General features: G+C 35.5%; 1 protein-coding gene across 2 annotated transcripts in view; it reads right to left on the reverse strand.

Annotated features, from left to right (window-relative positions):
* The window catches only part of LOC135196155 (tubby-related protein 4-like), a 453,453-nt gene that overhangs the window by 67,331 nt on the left and 371,949 nt on the right, over positions 1 to 14,173 (reverse strand). For both annotated transcript variants that reach the window (XM_064222719.1, XM_064222718.1), the window contains exons 4-5: positions 10,571 to 10,678; positions 4,074 to 4,233 (exon numbers count right to left, since the gene is read on the reverse strand). In XM_064222719.1, the coding sequence (XP_064078789.1) occupies positions 4,074 to 4,233; positions 10,571 to 10,678 (268 nt within the window). The remainder of the gene's footprint in view (positions 1 to 4,073; positions 4,234 to 10,570; positions 10,679 to 14,173) is intronic.

The following is a 14,173-nucleotide window of genomic DNA, read 5'->3' on the forward strand; positions in this document are numbered from 1 at the left end:
ATATATATATATATATATATAAAAGCAGAGTTTCAATTTGAAAATAGACATCATAGCAGCGATAAACCTATACCATATATTTTTCTTAGACCTCATCAAAGCCTCGAAGTCAGTAAGCATACATGACTCTCTCTCTCTCTCTCTCTCTCTCTCTCTCTCTCTCTCTCTCTCTCTCTCTCTCTCAATATATGTGTGTGTGCATGTATACACATGCTTGTATGTATGTATGCATGGAATTATGTGTGTTGCGTAGTGTAATGCACTTGGGCATACCAAATAAAAGTAGATTGAAGTGGAATACGTGTGAATACGGATCCACAAATCCAGTGCGGATGATAAATGGGAGAAATGTGAGGTACACATTTAAGCCTATTTCTCACGGTGACAAATCGATGGCGACAGAATAAGGGCGCTTGACTGAAGGGTGGATTATGAGCCAGTTCAGATGAAAGGGAAGTAAATAAAGAAATCCCTGGAGTGCCAAAGGTGAGGTGGGGTGACTAATAGTAATCCTCCCAATCCTATGTTATCTTCTTAACATTTTTCTGAAATGTTTTGGAGACAAAGCCGGATTTATGTGTGTTCAGCCGTCTTCTAATCTGCAGAGTTCATGTGCCTATTCACATACATGCTTGTTTTTCGAAACGAAGAATTTTATCGTGTTATTCATAGATAAAGATTTCCAGTTGATATTAATATTTGTGTTAATTTTTATTGTTTATTTGTGAATTGGTGGTCTTGGGAACAGTAAAATTGACCATATATTGCCAGAGCGTCTTATGATAGTCAATGGTATGGTATGTCGCATTTAGTAGGTCTTCTTTCTTGTTAAATAAATAAAAGTTTATTTTAGTTCTTGTTGGTTGTATTCCATGGAATGGTAGGTAGTGGCCTATTATTTTACTTGCTCAGTACGTACAATATGAGGTACTGAACTCGTCCCCTGTTCACAAAACTACACCAAAATTACCATTCAATGGCATCAATATTGCTATCCTTATATGCTCTTCTTTTATGTTGGAAACAATAGGTCTTGATACCCTTAATGTGAGCTTGTATGTCCTTGTACTGAAAGATGAAAAAGGTTTGTTAATCTTGAGCGGTTTCAGTTGTATTGCTAAGCCATTTTCTGAGAACTGATACATAGGTGGCCGGAAATAAATTCACAGGGAAAAAAAGAAAGTCACAAGTTTGGTTAGAAAAAAAGTTCACTTTAATTTATAGTGGCTGATAAGAAAGTCACCAGGAAAAATCCACAATATTTCTTGGGTGTCATTAACTTTATAATATTTACATTCTTTTATCTATGTTTTTACGGTAATCCAAAGCGGGATTGTACTAAATACGCCGCACAGATGGATACATGGATCCATACCGGGTTAAAACTCTTATAGGGTCCTTGTCTAGGAAAGATTAAAGTGACTTTTTCCCTGACTTTTTTATTTTTATTTATTTATCTTTTTTGGGGGGGATTCGATACATACGTTGTAGTAGAAATTCACATTTTATTCATGCTAGCGGGGCAGTATACATGAACATACAGACGGTTGGAAACCAAATATTCACACCTAACAGGATTAAGGGGGTGGATTATAGGATTTGTAAACGTGACCTGTCGCTAATGAACGTAAAGTCTCCACCAATGCTCACCTGTGGGGTCTTCATATTTGGTTTCCAGACGTCTCTATGGTCGCTAGCATATACATTGGAAATTTCTACAACTGAATCAAGCCTCTGAAAATCGCTCAGCAAAAAGCCGAAACCGTCAAGGATTTGAAACCCTTTTTCATTCTCTCCTATCGTTGTTAGATTTATAAATTACATGTCAAAGTGATTATATTCACACAAACTATATATATTGTGTATATACATATCTGTATAAACCGTTTCTCCTAAATGATGGTGGGGACAAGAAGAAAAGACAGTATTATAACTATTATTATACTTTTAAATGACGAATCGTGACAGGAACACTTAAGTTTCGTTATCATTAGCCACCTCATACACCTGAACATAGGGTTCCTCAGAATTGCGGGAAATCATAGAATAAACCGGTCACCCACCCATAGCTTGCACCCACGCGCTAATCTACTGGGTGGTAAGGCCCTTCCATTTCAACATCTCTTCTACACTATCTATCCATCTTTTCCCTATGCTAACTTTTATATAATCTCTACACATATTTATGTTTTCACCAAAGATGCTATAGAGTACACAAAGATTCTCAACTCGAATTTTTCCCATAAGAGAGTGCGTACCACGAAAAGCCACCAAGCGGTTGTAATCTAATGCCGTCATCAAGGATGATGCAATGACGTCACATGAAACGTCAGGATCTACGTCATGCATTCAAGATTTTCTCTTTATACCATGAGTTCAAGATTATCTCTTTATACCATGCATTCAGAATTTTCCGTTTTACACTGTGCATTCTGGGCCCGATTGATACCTTGCATCCAGGATTTTCTTACATCATGAATGCTGGGTAACACTACAAACACAATACAGTCTTATTTCTGATAAATTGCAACTATAACATTAAATTTTAATAGATATGTTTTAGTAAATTCAAAATGTGATCCACAAAAATATAAGTTTGGCAACATGAGCCGCAGCGAAAACATACCTTCCGAACACATTATGTAAACAAATGACGCTATTCGTTAATCTTGTGGAAAATCGTTCCCATGGGTTGGAATTTATGACGTCATGCTTTGTAATGTTGATTACAGCCGCCAGTTGTCTCTACTGGGACCGTGGTACGGCTCATATCTTTGTGTACTCTATAGTATCTTTGGTTTTCATTAAACTCATTCTTACGCCCATCTCTTACACAAGTACTATAAAAACTATTCCTCTTAGCAGCTTCGAGCTTCTTTCTTTTATTTTTATTCAACACCCACATTTGATTTCCAGAGGGGAGAGGACACTCAATAATCGCTTCCAAATACAGTCCAACTCTCCAAGTTCTTTTGGACAAACCCAGCTACTTTGCTTGTATTCCTCATGTTTCTCTGAGCGAACCCCCCACTTTTTTTTATTTATTTATTTATTAATTAATTAATTAATTTTTTTTGTCTGTAACTCTAACGTCTCGCATCTCCCCGTCTATAGGCATATTAATCAGCCATTTAGACCTGGACCACTATAATGCCTCAGGCCGGTTCTGAGGTAAAGTCACTCGCACGATTGCATATTCTAAATCACTCTTCACTTTTATTCACCCTCAGCAAATTTCCTTCGACACTATACACCTTCAAGGCTCTCTTCCTTGCATTGCTAGGTCTTATATATAACATGAGACCGTTCCCCCTTTATTTTCAAAATTCTCCTACAATTTGATCGTCTTAAACTGTAGTTCTTGTATCAGTTCTGTCATCTGCTTTACTATATAAATCCTATTGTGTATCTCTCTGGGGTACTAGGTAAAGATAGGTCTCTGTATTTTTATCGTCTTCTGTCTTTTACAGAGGAACAGCTATTTCTTTTATCTATAGCTTTGAAACTCTATCGCGTCCATATAAACCTTTGACATCTTGATTAGCCATTGAACTGTACTTGAACCATCATATCGCTGCATCCCACGTGACACTACATTAACTCTCTCTCTCTCTCTCTCTCTCTCTCTCTCTCTCTCTCTCTCTCTCTCTCTCTCAATTTCATAAGCAGCCACTTCCACAATTAGTATACTCACTATCATAACTTCTCCTACCACGCTAACTCTAGACCGTACGTAGCTCCGATGTAATATATGTGTATCATGTTCAGTCTGGTACTTAGAATCGTCCAATTGTGTATATATATATATATATATATATATATAATATATATATATATATATATATGTATATGTATATATGTATATATATATATATATATATATATATATATATATATATATATAGATATATACACATACACGTGTATAGTATAAAGCTTTTAAATTCCTAGCTCTTAATAGAATCGTAATTTGTATATTTTAAAAGACTTGAACTAACAACAGACAAGAATTCCATATATACAACTACCTCTACAAAAATAAGAAAGGAATAATATAAACTGAGAAAACTGACCGTTTTTAGAGTTATTGTCCTCATTCTCTTCCATTTTAAATTTGGGACAGGACCAGGCCAAGTGAGTAATGGCGGTGTCGTCTAGTAAAGGAACCTGAGACACCATTGCTCCGTGGACGTCCATCACAATCACAAGGCCCGACGTCGTGCCGAAGTAGACCTAAAAATAGTGAGAGAGAGAGAGAGAGAGAGAGGTTAATAAAAGATATTCATTTTGTAATATAATACAGATTTAGAAAATACAACGTTTTAAGCATGTGAAAACATGTATAAACAAGAATACGCACGTCATTAATTATCAATTGCATTTCCTAACGCTGAGATAGTGTAGTCGGTAATATTTGCAAGTTCTAGAAATTAAGTAAATTGTTTTTGTTATCTGTTGAATTATGGCTTTTCTAACTAGTTATGGAAGGATGTTGATGACATTATGTGCAATGGGTATATAAATTTTGTTTTTATGCAATATACATATAATATATATATATATATATATAATATATATATATATATATATATATATATATATATTATACTGTTCATATGTATGTAATATGTATTGGCTCACCTTGAACTATCTTCTCCAACTGTAACTCTTGTATTTTAATTTTTAATTCAATCTGATAATGATCAGGTATGCCTCCGAGGAGCTTTCGCCGGGTAAAATCATAAGAGTAAATGATAGTAAGTGGTTGAATTATGAATTGAGTGGTTTATTGAAGGACGCATGGTAGATAAAACTGTCTAAAAGAAGTTGGACGTCATAAAGATGATGAATTAAGGTAGAAATTGTTCTTAAGAAGAAAATTAGTGAGCGAATTGTTAATGAGCGTTAGGATCCTTAAAGCAAATTGAGGATAGGCCAGTGTCATTAGAATAATGCTATAAAGAGTTACTGAATATTGTAGGTGTGGTGTGAATGAGATTAAATATGAGAATTGTCGTGGAAATTTCTTTGATCATGTAAAGTAGACAGTTAGAGGGTAATTAATGGAAAGGTTGCAGGATTGGATGTGATCGCGGATGTTTCTATTGATGGTATCAGTTTGCTTGGAGGAGTCAGCAAGGAGAGAGTGGAATGTTTGGAGAATGAGGGAAGGTTCCAAAGGAAAGGATAGGAGAAGTAATGCTTTGTTTGGACTTTGAATGAGAACGTAAGAAAGTTAGGTCAAAGTATATGAAACAGTTGATAAGAGGCATTTACTAAAATTGGGCTTGTTATGAGCTAAGAGGGCACTTATGTTAGAACGCATAGAAAATAGGAAACTTATCAGAACGCATAGAAAAACTATATGAAAGGTGATTAGGGTGTATGCTATAAGGGGTAATTTGCTGAGAGTAGTTAGATTCTATGATAGAAAGGACTTATATTTTTGTGGAATAATAATAATTGATTAAATGGAAAGAAAAGGAATGATAAGAAGGCATAGAAAGAGAAAAAAAGACCTTGAATGAAATGTTTAGCTTATAAAAGAGATTAAAAGTATTCGTAAGATGAGAAAACGAAGAAAATGTTAGGAAGGGTATGGTTTTGAGGGTAATTGGAAGACAAAGCAAGTGAAGAAACATCTGTAAATACAATGGAGCTTACTCCCGTAGGGGAGTTTTGCCGTCAGCGGACCTCATTCGGTGAACTGTAGGCATTACTTAAGGTTCTTTGCTGCGTGCCTTCGGCCCCTAGCTGCAACCACTTTCGTTCCTCTTACGGTACCTCCTTTCAGATTCTCTTTCTCCACCTTGCTCTCCACCATCTCCTAACACTTGATTCTTAGTGCAACTGCGAGGGTTTCCTCCTGTTACACCTTTCAAATTTTTACTGTCAATTTCTATTTCAGCGCTGAATGACCTCATAGATTAATATATATATATATATATATATATATATATATATATATATATATATATATATATATATATATAATATGTACATACAGAGAGAGAGAGAGAGTTTAAAGGTAAACAGTAAAAATAAAGGAATGACACAAAGAATAGTGTTATACTTTGGAATCAGGTGTTTTTCTCATCGGATAGATATAATGGATTAAATGATCCAAAGGAGCACATTTATACAGATGCAAATCGATGGAAGTGGTGAATCGCCTAGAAAACAGGGTTGAGATTAGGTGCCCGCTGTCCCAGGATTATCTCTTTCGATCTTCTTCAAAGCCTTTTGTAGAAATGTGAGGACGATGGCCACGGAATTCCAATATCCTTGAGAAATATTCATTGTGCTATCATTTGACTTTTGAACCGACAGCCGCACATGGCAAAAATGCGCGCAAAAATCCTGTCGAAACGATCATTTGACATGTAGGTATATGAATAAAGATCAAAATTTAGTATTGAAAACTACTCTGAGAAAGATTTTCGTGTGACGTATATAAAGTCGAGGGAAGGAATTGTGTTTATACCAGAGTCTTTATGATTTGATTCTTGTTGAACGTTGACTGCGTATTATTAATAGTCTTAAGATAGCATAAAACAAAGATTTGACACGTCCAAGGGTTTAGCTTTAATTCGAATACTATTCAGGTAGGAGATATAATATATTTCATGGCTATCTGCCTCTTCAGAGTTATCTTTGGTGCTTCGAGAGAAATTTTGGTTGTGCCTACCAATTGGTTTAACTTCTTTGACTAAACATTCTTGAGATCAAATCCGGAGGCGTCCGGTAACTAAGAAGCTAATGCTGGATAAAGCACTAAATAGAGTAAATATACTCGTATAGTCTGGAGGTCTCTCATGGTTAGTACGTCTATAAAATGAAAATTATTGTTCGTTTGCATCTGCATTGTCAATTTAATGCTCGATATTAAGTGGTTTCATTTGGGGGAAGCTCATTCAAATCGACCAAACTAGGATTACCGAAAGATAAGATATCACCAATACGTCTCGTCCAAATCGTGCCTTTGGGACTTGTGGGATTTATTATCACAATTTTCCAAGTGCTTCTTTTTATATATATATATATATATATATATATAATATATATATATATATATATATATTATGCATTAAGTTACAAATGCCCTTCCATGTCCAATTCGCTCTACCTCGGAATTAATATATTTACATAATCTTTATATCTTAACCGAATGGAAATTTTTAGTTGATAATAATTTTGTCCTCTCGTGGGTTCAAACCAGCGCACAGAGGAGAAATCAGAACTTATGTGACGTCTTTACTGAACTCGATGAAAAATTATTATCGACTAAAAAATTCCCTTTCGTTTAACATATATGAAAATATATTAATTTCGAGGTAGAGTGAATTGGATATAAGTTTATGAATCATGTTGATGCGATAAAAAATCATATACTATATATATATATATATATATATATATATATATATATATATATATATATATATATATACATCCTCTGGTATGGGTATATATATATATATATATATATATATATAATATATATATATATATATATATATATATATATTATATATGACATCCTCTGGTAGGGGTGTAAGAATACTACCACCGTGGGTCCTGCGTATCGTAAAAGGCAACTAAAAGGACAGCTGCTGCCTTGCAGTCTTACTGTTGAAACTGCTGCCATGCAGTCTTACTTTTTAGTGAAAGTAGGCCCACCGCCAATAACTGTGGAAACTCCTTCCTTGCGGTCTTTTTTTTAGAAAAAGGCTAGGTCTACCGCCAATAACTGTGGAAGCTGCTGCCTTGCTGTCTTACTTTTTAGTCAAAGGCTAGGCCCACCGCCAATAACTGGAAACTCCTGCCTTGCAGTCTTACTTTTTAGTAAAAGGCTAGGCCTACCTCCAATAACTGTGGAAACTGCTGCCTTGCTGTCTTACTTTTTAGTCGAAGGCTAGGTCCACCGCCAATAACTGGAAACTACTGCCTTGCAGTCTTACTTTTTGGTAAAAGGTTAGGCCTACCGCCAATAACTGTGGAAACTGCTGCCTTGCTGTCTTACAATTTAGTCAAAGGCTAAGCCCACTGCCAGTAACTGTGGCAACTGCTGCCTTGCAGTTGTACTTTTCAGTAAAAGTCCAGGCCCACTGCCAATAACTTTGGCAACTGCTGTCTTGCCGTCATACTTTTCAGTAAAAGTCTAGGCCCACTGCCAGTAACTGTGGCAACTGCTGCCTTGCAGTCATACCTTTCAGTAAAAGTCTAGGCCCACTGCTAGTAACTGTTATTGATGATAGCAAGGACATGCAGTCGTAAAAAACCCCTTTGCCAAACAACAAATCATGCCTGATGATGCGTTTGATAGAAGGCAGTGGAGGAGAAGGCGCATCAGGCAACCGACCCCTTCATGTAGGGATAACGGCGGGATAGAAGATATATTACGACAACGTTTCAGTTTGTGGAATGTTTATGTGAAAATATATTGTTAGACACAGGAAGTCTTGATCGTGATAATTCTTACATAAGTTCCACAAGTAAATCTCCTCTTCGGAGAACAACTCAACACATCGTCCAGTCTGATACAGGCACCTAAATTCGGTTATCTTTAGCCATATAATGAATTTGAATCGTAGTTCAGACTGAAATCTGTCACGCGTTGTTTTCACGAGTAGCTGTCGGTTTAAAGGTCAGATAGTCAACCTTAAATCAAAAGAACAAACACGATGGATATTTCACAAGGATCTTGGAATTCCGTCGCCGTCGACTACATGGTTCTGCTAAAGACTTTTAAGGACGATAGAGAGAGAGAATCCCAGTTCTGCGATCACCTAATCTGGAAGATTCTTGAAGTTTATTTACCTGTATCTGTTTATATATATAATGTGTATCTATATACCTATATGTATATATATGTGTGTGTATAACACGAACATGTGGAAGGTGATGAATATATAAATGAAGACAATCCACGAAGGAAAGTGAAACAATAGAGTACCGCTGAAAGGCTTTTCGACTCTCTCTCCTTTACTAAGCACACTAAACGCTTAGTAGAAGACGAATCGAAATTCCTTACAGCGGTACTCCATTGTTTCACATTCGTGGATTTTGCTTTATATATATATATATATATATATATATATATATATATATATATATATATATATATATATATATTATATATATATACACGCACACACATATTTGAATCTTTTAATCCATTACCTGTCAGAAGAGGAAATAACTGTTCCTAAAAATAACGCCATTCTCTCCTTTATTTTTGTGCTTAAGGGCATGTTTTAACTACGAAAATAGCCCAGCGAGTGGACGCTTTCCCCAATGAATTTAATTGGAGAAGTAAGCAGTATTCATTTTGCATTTGTGTGAATTCAAGAGAAGAGTTTCCAAGTGTTCAGCGTTTGTCTGGTTTGTCATAACGTTACTTTTTGGCCTTGGGGAATTTTATCCACCCCTTCGAAAGATTGATCTTGCATAACCTGACATGCAAACTTATCCACGTTCATAAATGTATAATTGCAAAGTCTTGTGGCATGTTGACTCACATCCAGACCAGGCATGCGGAAAAAATCACCTAGCTGTAATTGGTAGCTGTTCATACCTTGTACTAGGAAAAGAAAAGTTTTCTGGGGAAATAATGATGCGCATTGGTTTAACAGGATAATGCTTTGGTCAGTATCATTTTATCCCAAGGCTTTTCTTGAGGAATATCTACTGTAGTAACACAGAAATCCTGATACTGTACCCATTAAAAATTTTACTGAATTCGCGTCGGTGGAGTTATCAGTTAGCGGGGTAACATTTTATATGGCCATGGTTTGCAAAGGAGATGTTTACCATCATGTTAGTTGCTGCTATAAATTGGTTAATATCGATTACACAATGTGTCTGTTAAAAGGATCCGGTCAGTGTTTCCTGTAACTTGTCCCGTACGACTGATGATTGATGGGATGTACCATAACTTGCATTATTATTTGGTCTAGACCAACTCGTAATGGATACAAATTTTAGAGTGCAGCTTTTGAGTTATGACTTAAATCTTATTAGTGAACATTTTCCACTACAATCACTGGGTGGTTTTTGGTTACTGTGGATCAGTTTTTCCTACAGCCAAACGTATTGCAAATCGCTACCGTGAGGACTGCTTATATTTATTAACACTATGTAGTAGCTTTTATACGATACATTTTCAGTTGCAGGTGATGATTGCTCAGTGCAGCTCGAGTCTGATTATAGTTTAATACATCTCGTTTATATGTTGTGGGTATGACCTGTTATGATGGATAAGGATACTTTCGTTGCCATCTGGTCTTTTCCATCGAATGATTTTATTACTAGTTCTTCATGGATATAAAACAAAACTGTTTAATTTTTTTTGAATTGCTTTCTAACAGAAGTGTAATTTCGAACTACATAAACCTTAGACTTATATTGGCGTTAAAACGCCCACAAGAAAACTTCTAAGGAAATTATTGTTTATAAAGGATTCCTCTATAATTATTATCAGAATTGTCTTTTGTCTATATTTTTTGTCATCAAGTATAATGGGAAGTATTCTCAAAATATGCTGTTTTAGTCGTAAATGTTGCCTTACCTGTTGGTCGTTGGGAGTGAAGACCCCAGATGTTATCGTGGACTGAAGGTTTAACATAGATGACCAATATCTCTGCCCAGCCACTGAGCCCACCAGCACGAACCCATCCTGAAAATGAAAAGAAAACGGTTAGATCAGTTAAAACATAGGTTTTTGGAAGAAGATACAGTTTGAATGAGTAAATCAGGTGAAAAACTAAAGCAATGATTTGTTGATAATAGAAAAAATGTGGTATATAATTTATAGATCACTGAAAATATGAATGGGATATCTGATAGAACGTCGAAAATGGTCTAAGGCATTCCGGTTGGTTTGGAAGCCCTGCTTTGATAATGAAAGATGGTAAATGCAAGTTTTTCTTGTTCAGTAGCACTTGAAATATTTTCTACTGTTGTTGAGCAGAACTTCAGGCTTTCTTTTTATGGTTCATATTTTTTTTTTAATTTGTCTTATAAATGCTTTTGCATACTTATTCACTTGAACTAAGTAAGTTAATCTGTGATAGCCAGCAAACGTTGGTAATTTTAAAAATGTTATAAGTTCAGTGATAATATGCCTCCATTGCATAAAGGCTGTATTCGTTTAAAATTGTACGTTGCCCATAAGCCATCTCCTCAATTTGATATTGAAATGATTGTTGAAAAGTATATCCAAATTATATACCAAAGTAACTAGCTTCATAAATTGTTTATTACTGGAAAAACTAACTATATAGCTGGACAGTTCAAGTTGAACGAAAGTGTCAAAAAATTCCATTTCGGTAAAGGATGTCAATTGGAGTACAAATGTAACGAAACGAATTTCAACAAACAGTTCCTCCTCTGTTGATTCTTATCTCTTCAGGTAGTGTAGGAGAATTTACTGTTAGTTCTATTGTTATTACTATCATTACTTTTAACAATTTTGTTTTCGAAAAAATGATTACCGTGCATGTTAAAAATGCGCAGATGCATTGACTATTCATTAATGAGCATAAATAGTCGAAAGGATTTCGATCATTCACAACCGCAGTTGAAAAGAACGATTAGTGTGTGTAATCTCTTTTCCGTTACTCTTCTACTTTTAATGTAACGGCTAGAATGAAACTTATGGGAGGAATTGTTTTAGCAAAAGACGAAAGTAATGAGGCGTAAAATTCCTCATGTAGTGTTATAAATATGTAAGCCTGTGGATTCGCTTTCTTGTGACTACTCTTGATAATGGTTGAGTAAAAGATGAGAAATGCATCAAAGATGATATCCCTTCGAATTCAACTGCTCTTTTCTTTTGGAAAATTGCGGACTGAAGACTCATTTATAGTTATATTGGGTATGGGTTAGGCAATCTGAGTATATATCTATATAAATATAAATAAATATTATATATAATATATATCATTATAATATATATGTATGTATGTACACACAGTGTATTCAGGCCGTGCCGTGCAGTACACTGGATCCACTTTAGTGAAATCCAGTTACTGTTTGTTCATTACCTTAAAATCTTCTTATGACAGTTCGATTTTGAGAACGCAGATGAGAAAGATTGATATTTCCGTCAGGTATCTGATCTAGAAACTAAGCATATTCAGAATTCAATTGTTAAATAATAGTTGGAGTATATCTTAAATACGGGAGTATAATATAAACAAAGGAATTTGGGGCGATTTAGCTGCGTCCCTACTAATATTCAGAATATAAGAAGCTTATTAATGATCATATTTTCATAGCTTTCCCCATCACAGCAGTGAGAAGGATTGAAAATACCCTGTACAAATTCAATATTGGATTCGTTTTCCTTTCAAGTGCCTTTGTTAATTAACGCTAATAATTTTGAAGTATTGTAGTTCAAATGGTAATTTGTTTATAATCTGTTCCCTGGATATAGAATGCTAATCTCTGTGAATTTGCTTAGTTGTTGAACATATAAAGAAAATGGATTCCAATTTGATCCATAAACACCTCGTTGAATACCACCGATTAATTAACCCAGAAGTCATCAATCAATATTTTAAAGAGCGTAAAACAAGAGCAGTAGTTGTCATGGAAATGATTGCACTGGATGTCCGTTGATTAAAGTAGACCCTTTGGAGACTGCTCCGACCTGCATCCATACAGATACGTAATCCAAATAAAGAAATAGAATAATTCGAAGTTACGATGTCAATATAGTCGGAGGCGTGATAGCCAATTAATGAAATGCAAGTGGAAGCTGTTAATTTTATGCCATAGCACGCGCCACGGTAGGAGGCGACTTTAGATTACGTGCGTCAGGTTTTTTTTTATTTTCCTTCTTCTTCTTCTTCTTCTTCTTCTTCGCCTTTCACATAATCACTGGAACCCAGTCTACTCTATTGTAATGATTTCTAACGGAAAATAAAATTGATAGATATGTTGGATAAATTACGAATAGATAAGCATGGTTTATTTTGGTCTAGAATTGATACCTATGCTTTAATTTTTTTTAATTTAAATGGAATACAAGCGCCTCATTGGCGTGGTCGGTATGGTCTTGGCCTGCCAACGCGGTGGTCGCGATTTCGATTCTCGGGCATTCCATTGAGGTGTGAGAGATGTGTATTTCTGGTAATAGAAGTTCACTTTCGATGTGGTTCGAAAGTCACGTAAAGCCGTTGATCCCGTTGCTGAATAATCACTGGTTCCAACGTAAAAACACCACACAAACAAACAAAATATGGAATACAATATTTATGTTACTTTATATCGCTCATTAACGGATACTAGGGGAAGTAAAGTAGTGCTCTCGCCTTTCGTGATATAAAATTATTCATTTAGGAAAAGCCAGTGCAGTTTGCAGGAATAGCAAATGCAGTCGTAATAGAAAGCCCAAATAAAGAACAACTGAGCGGAGTCACTGAGACACAAAATTAGATAACGCGATACCATATGCAACGAAATAGTAAAACAGTAAGATCTGCCAAGTATGCCTTTAATCGAGGGAAGTCTGTGTATACTATAACAAAAAGCAAAACAGAAGAATGTACCTGAAGTGCTATTGACTTTACATTGTTTGCGGGCAGATTTGAGGCAGCCTAATAAATACAAGAAATTTCGTTCGATTTTTTTGCAGTTGTACACACAGCGTTATGGGGACAATTTTCACGAAAACTGTTACTGAAAAGAAAGCAGTTTCAATGTCATCGAATTTTCGCGAATGTTTAGTAATGTTCTGTAGGATATCATTCCTTCTTTCACCAAATTCAAAAGGAAATTGTTTAGCCAAATATTTACATACAATTTAACATGTGGCTTTCTATAACTGGACAGTAAGAGCAGTGTGTGTGTGTGTGTGTGTGTATCGCTCGTTTGCAGTGAGTTGGGTAAGTATAGCTCTGTCGGATGTGTAATGGTGTAGAGGATGATTTATTGAGTGATTATAATCTTTAAAATAAAAAATATTGGGCACAAGTATGTAGACAAGGTGGCTGAATTCATGTGACAGCTGGTGTTATATTTCAGTGACAGTCTGGTACATAGAGTAAGTGGAAATAAGGTGCTATGTTTGGTGAGCGCGTTTTAGATGATTTTCCAGGAGGGGGGAATTGGAATAAGACGTTCTGCTAGAGTATGGCAGCGAAGGTACAAATATGATAGGAAAATA

The sequence above is a fragment of the Macrobrachium nipponense genome, chromosome 17, assembly GCF_015104395.2.
Source record: "Macrobrachium nipponense isolate FS-2020 chromosome 17, ASM1510439v2, whole genome shotgun sequence".
Taxonomy (NCBI): Eukaryota; Metazoa; Arthropoda; class Malacostraca; order Decapoda; family Palaemonidae; genus Macrobrachium; species Macrobrachium nipponense.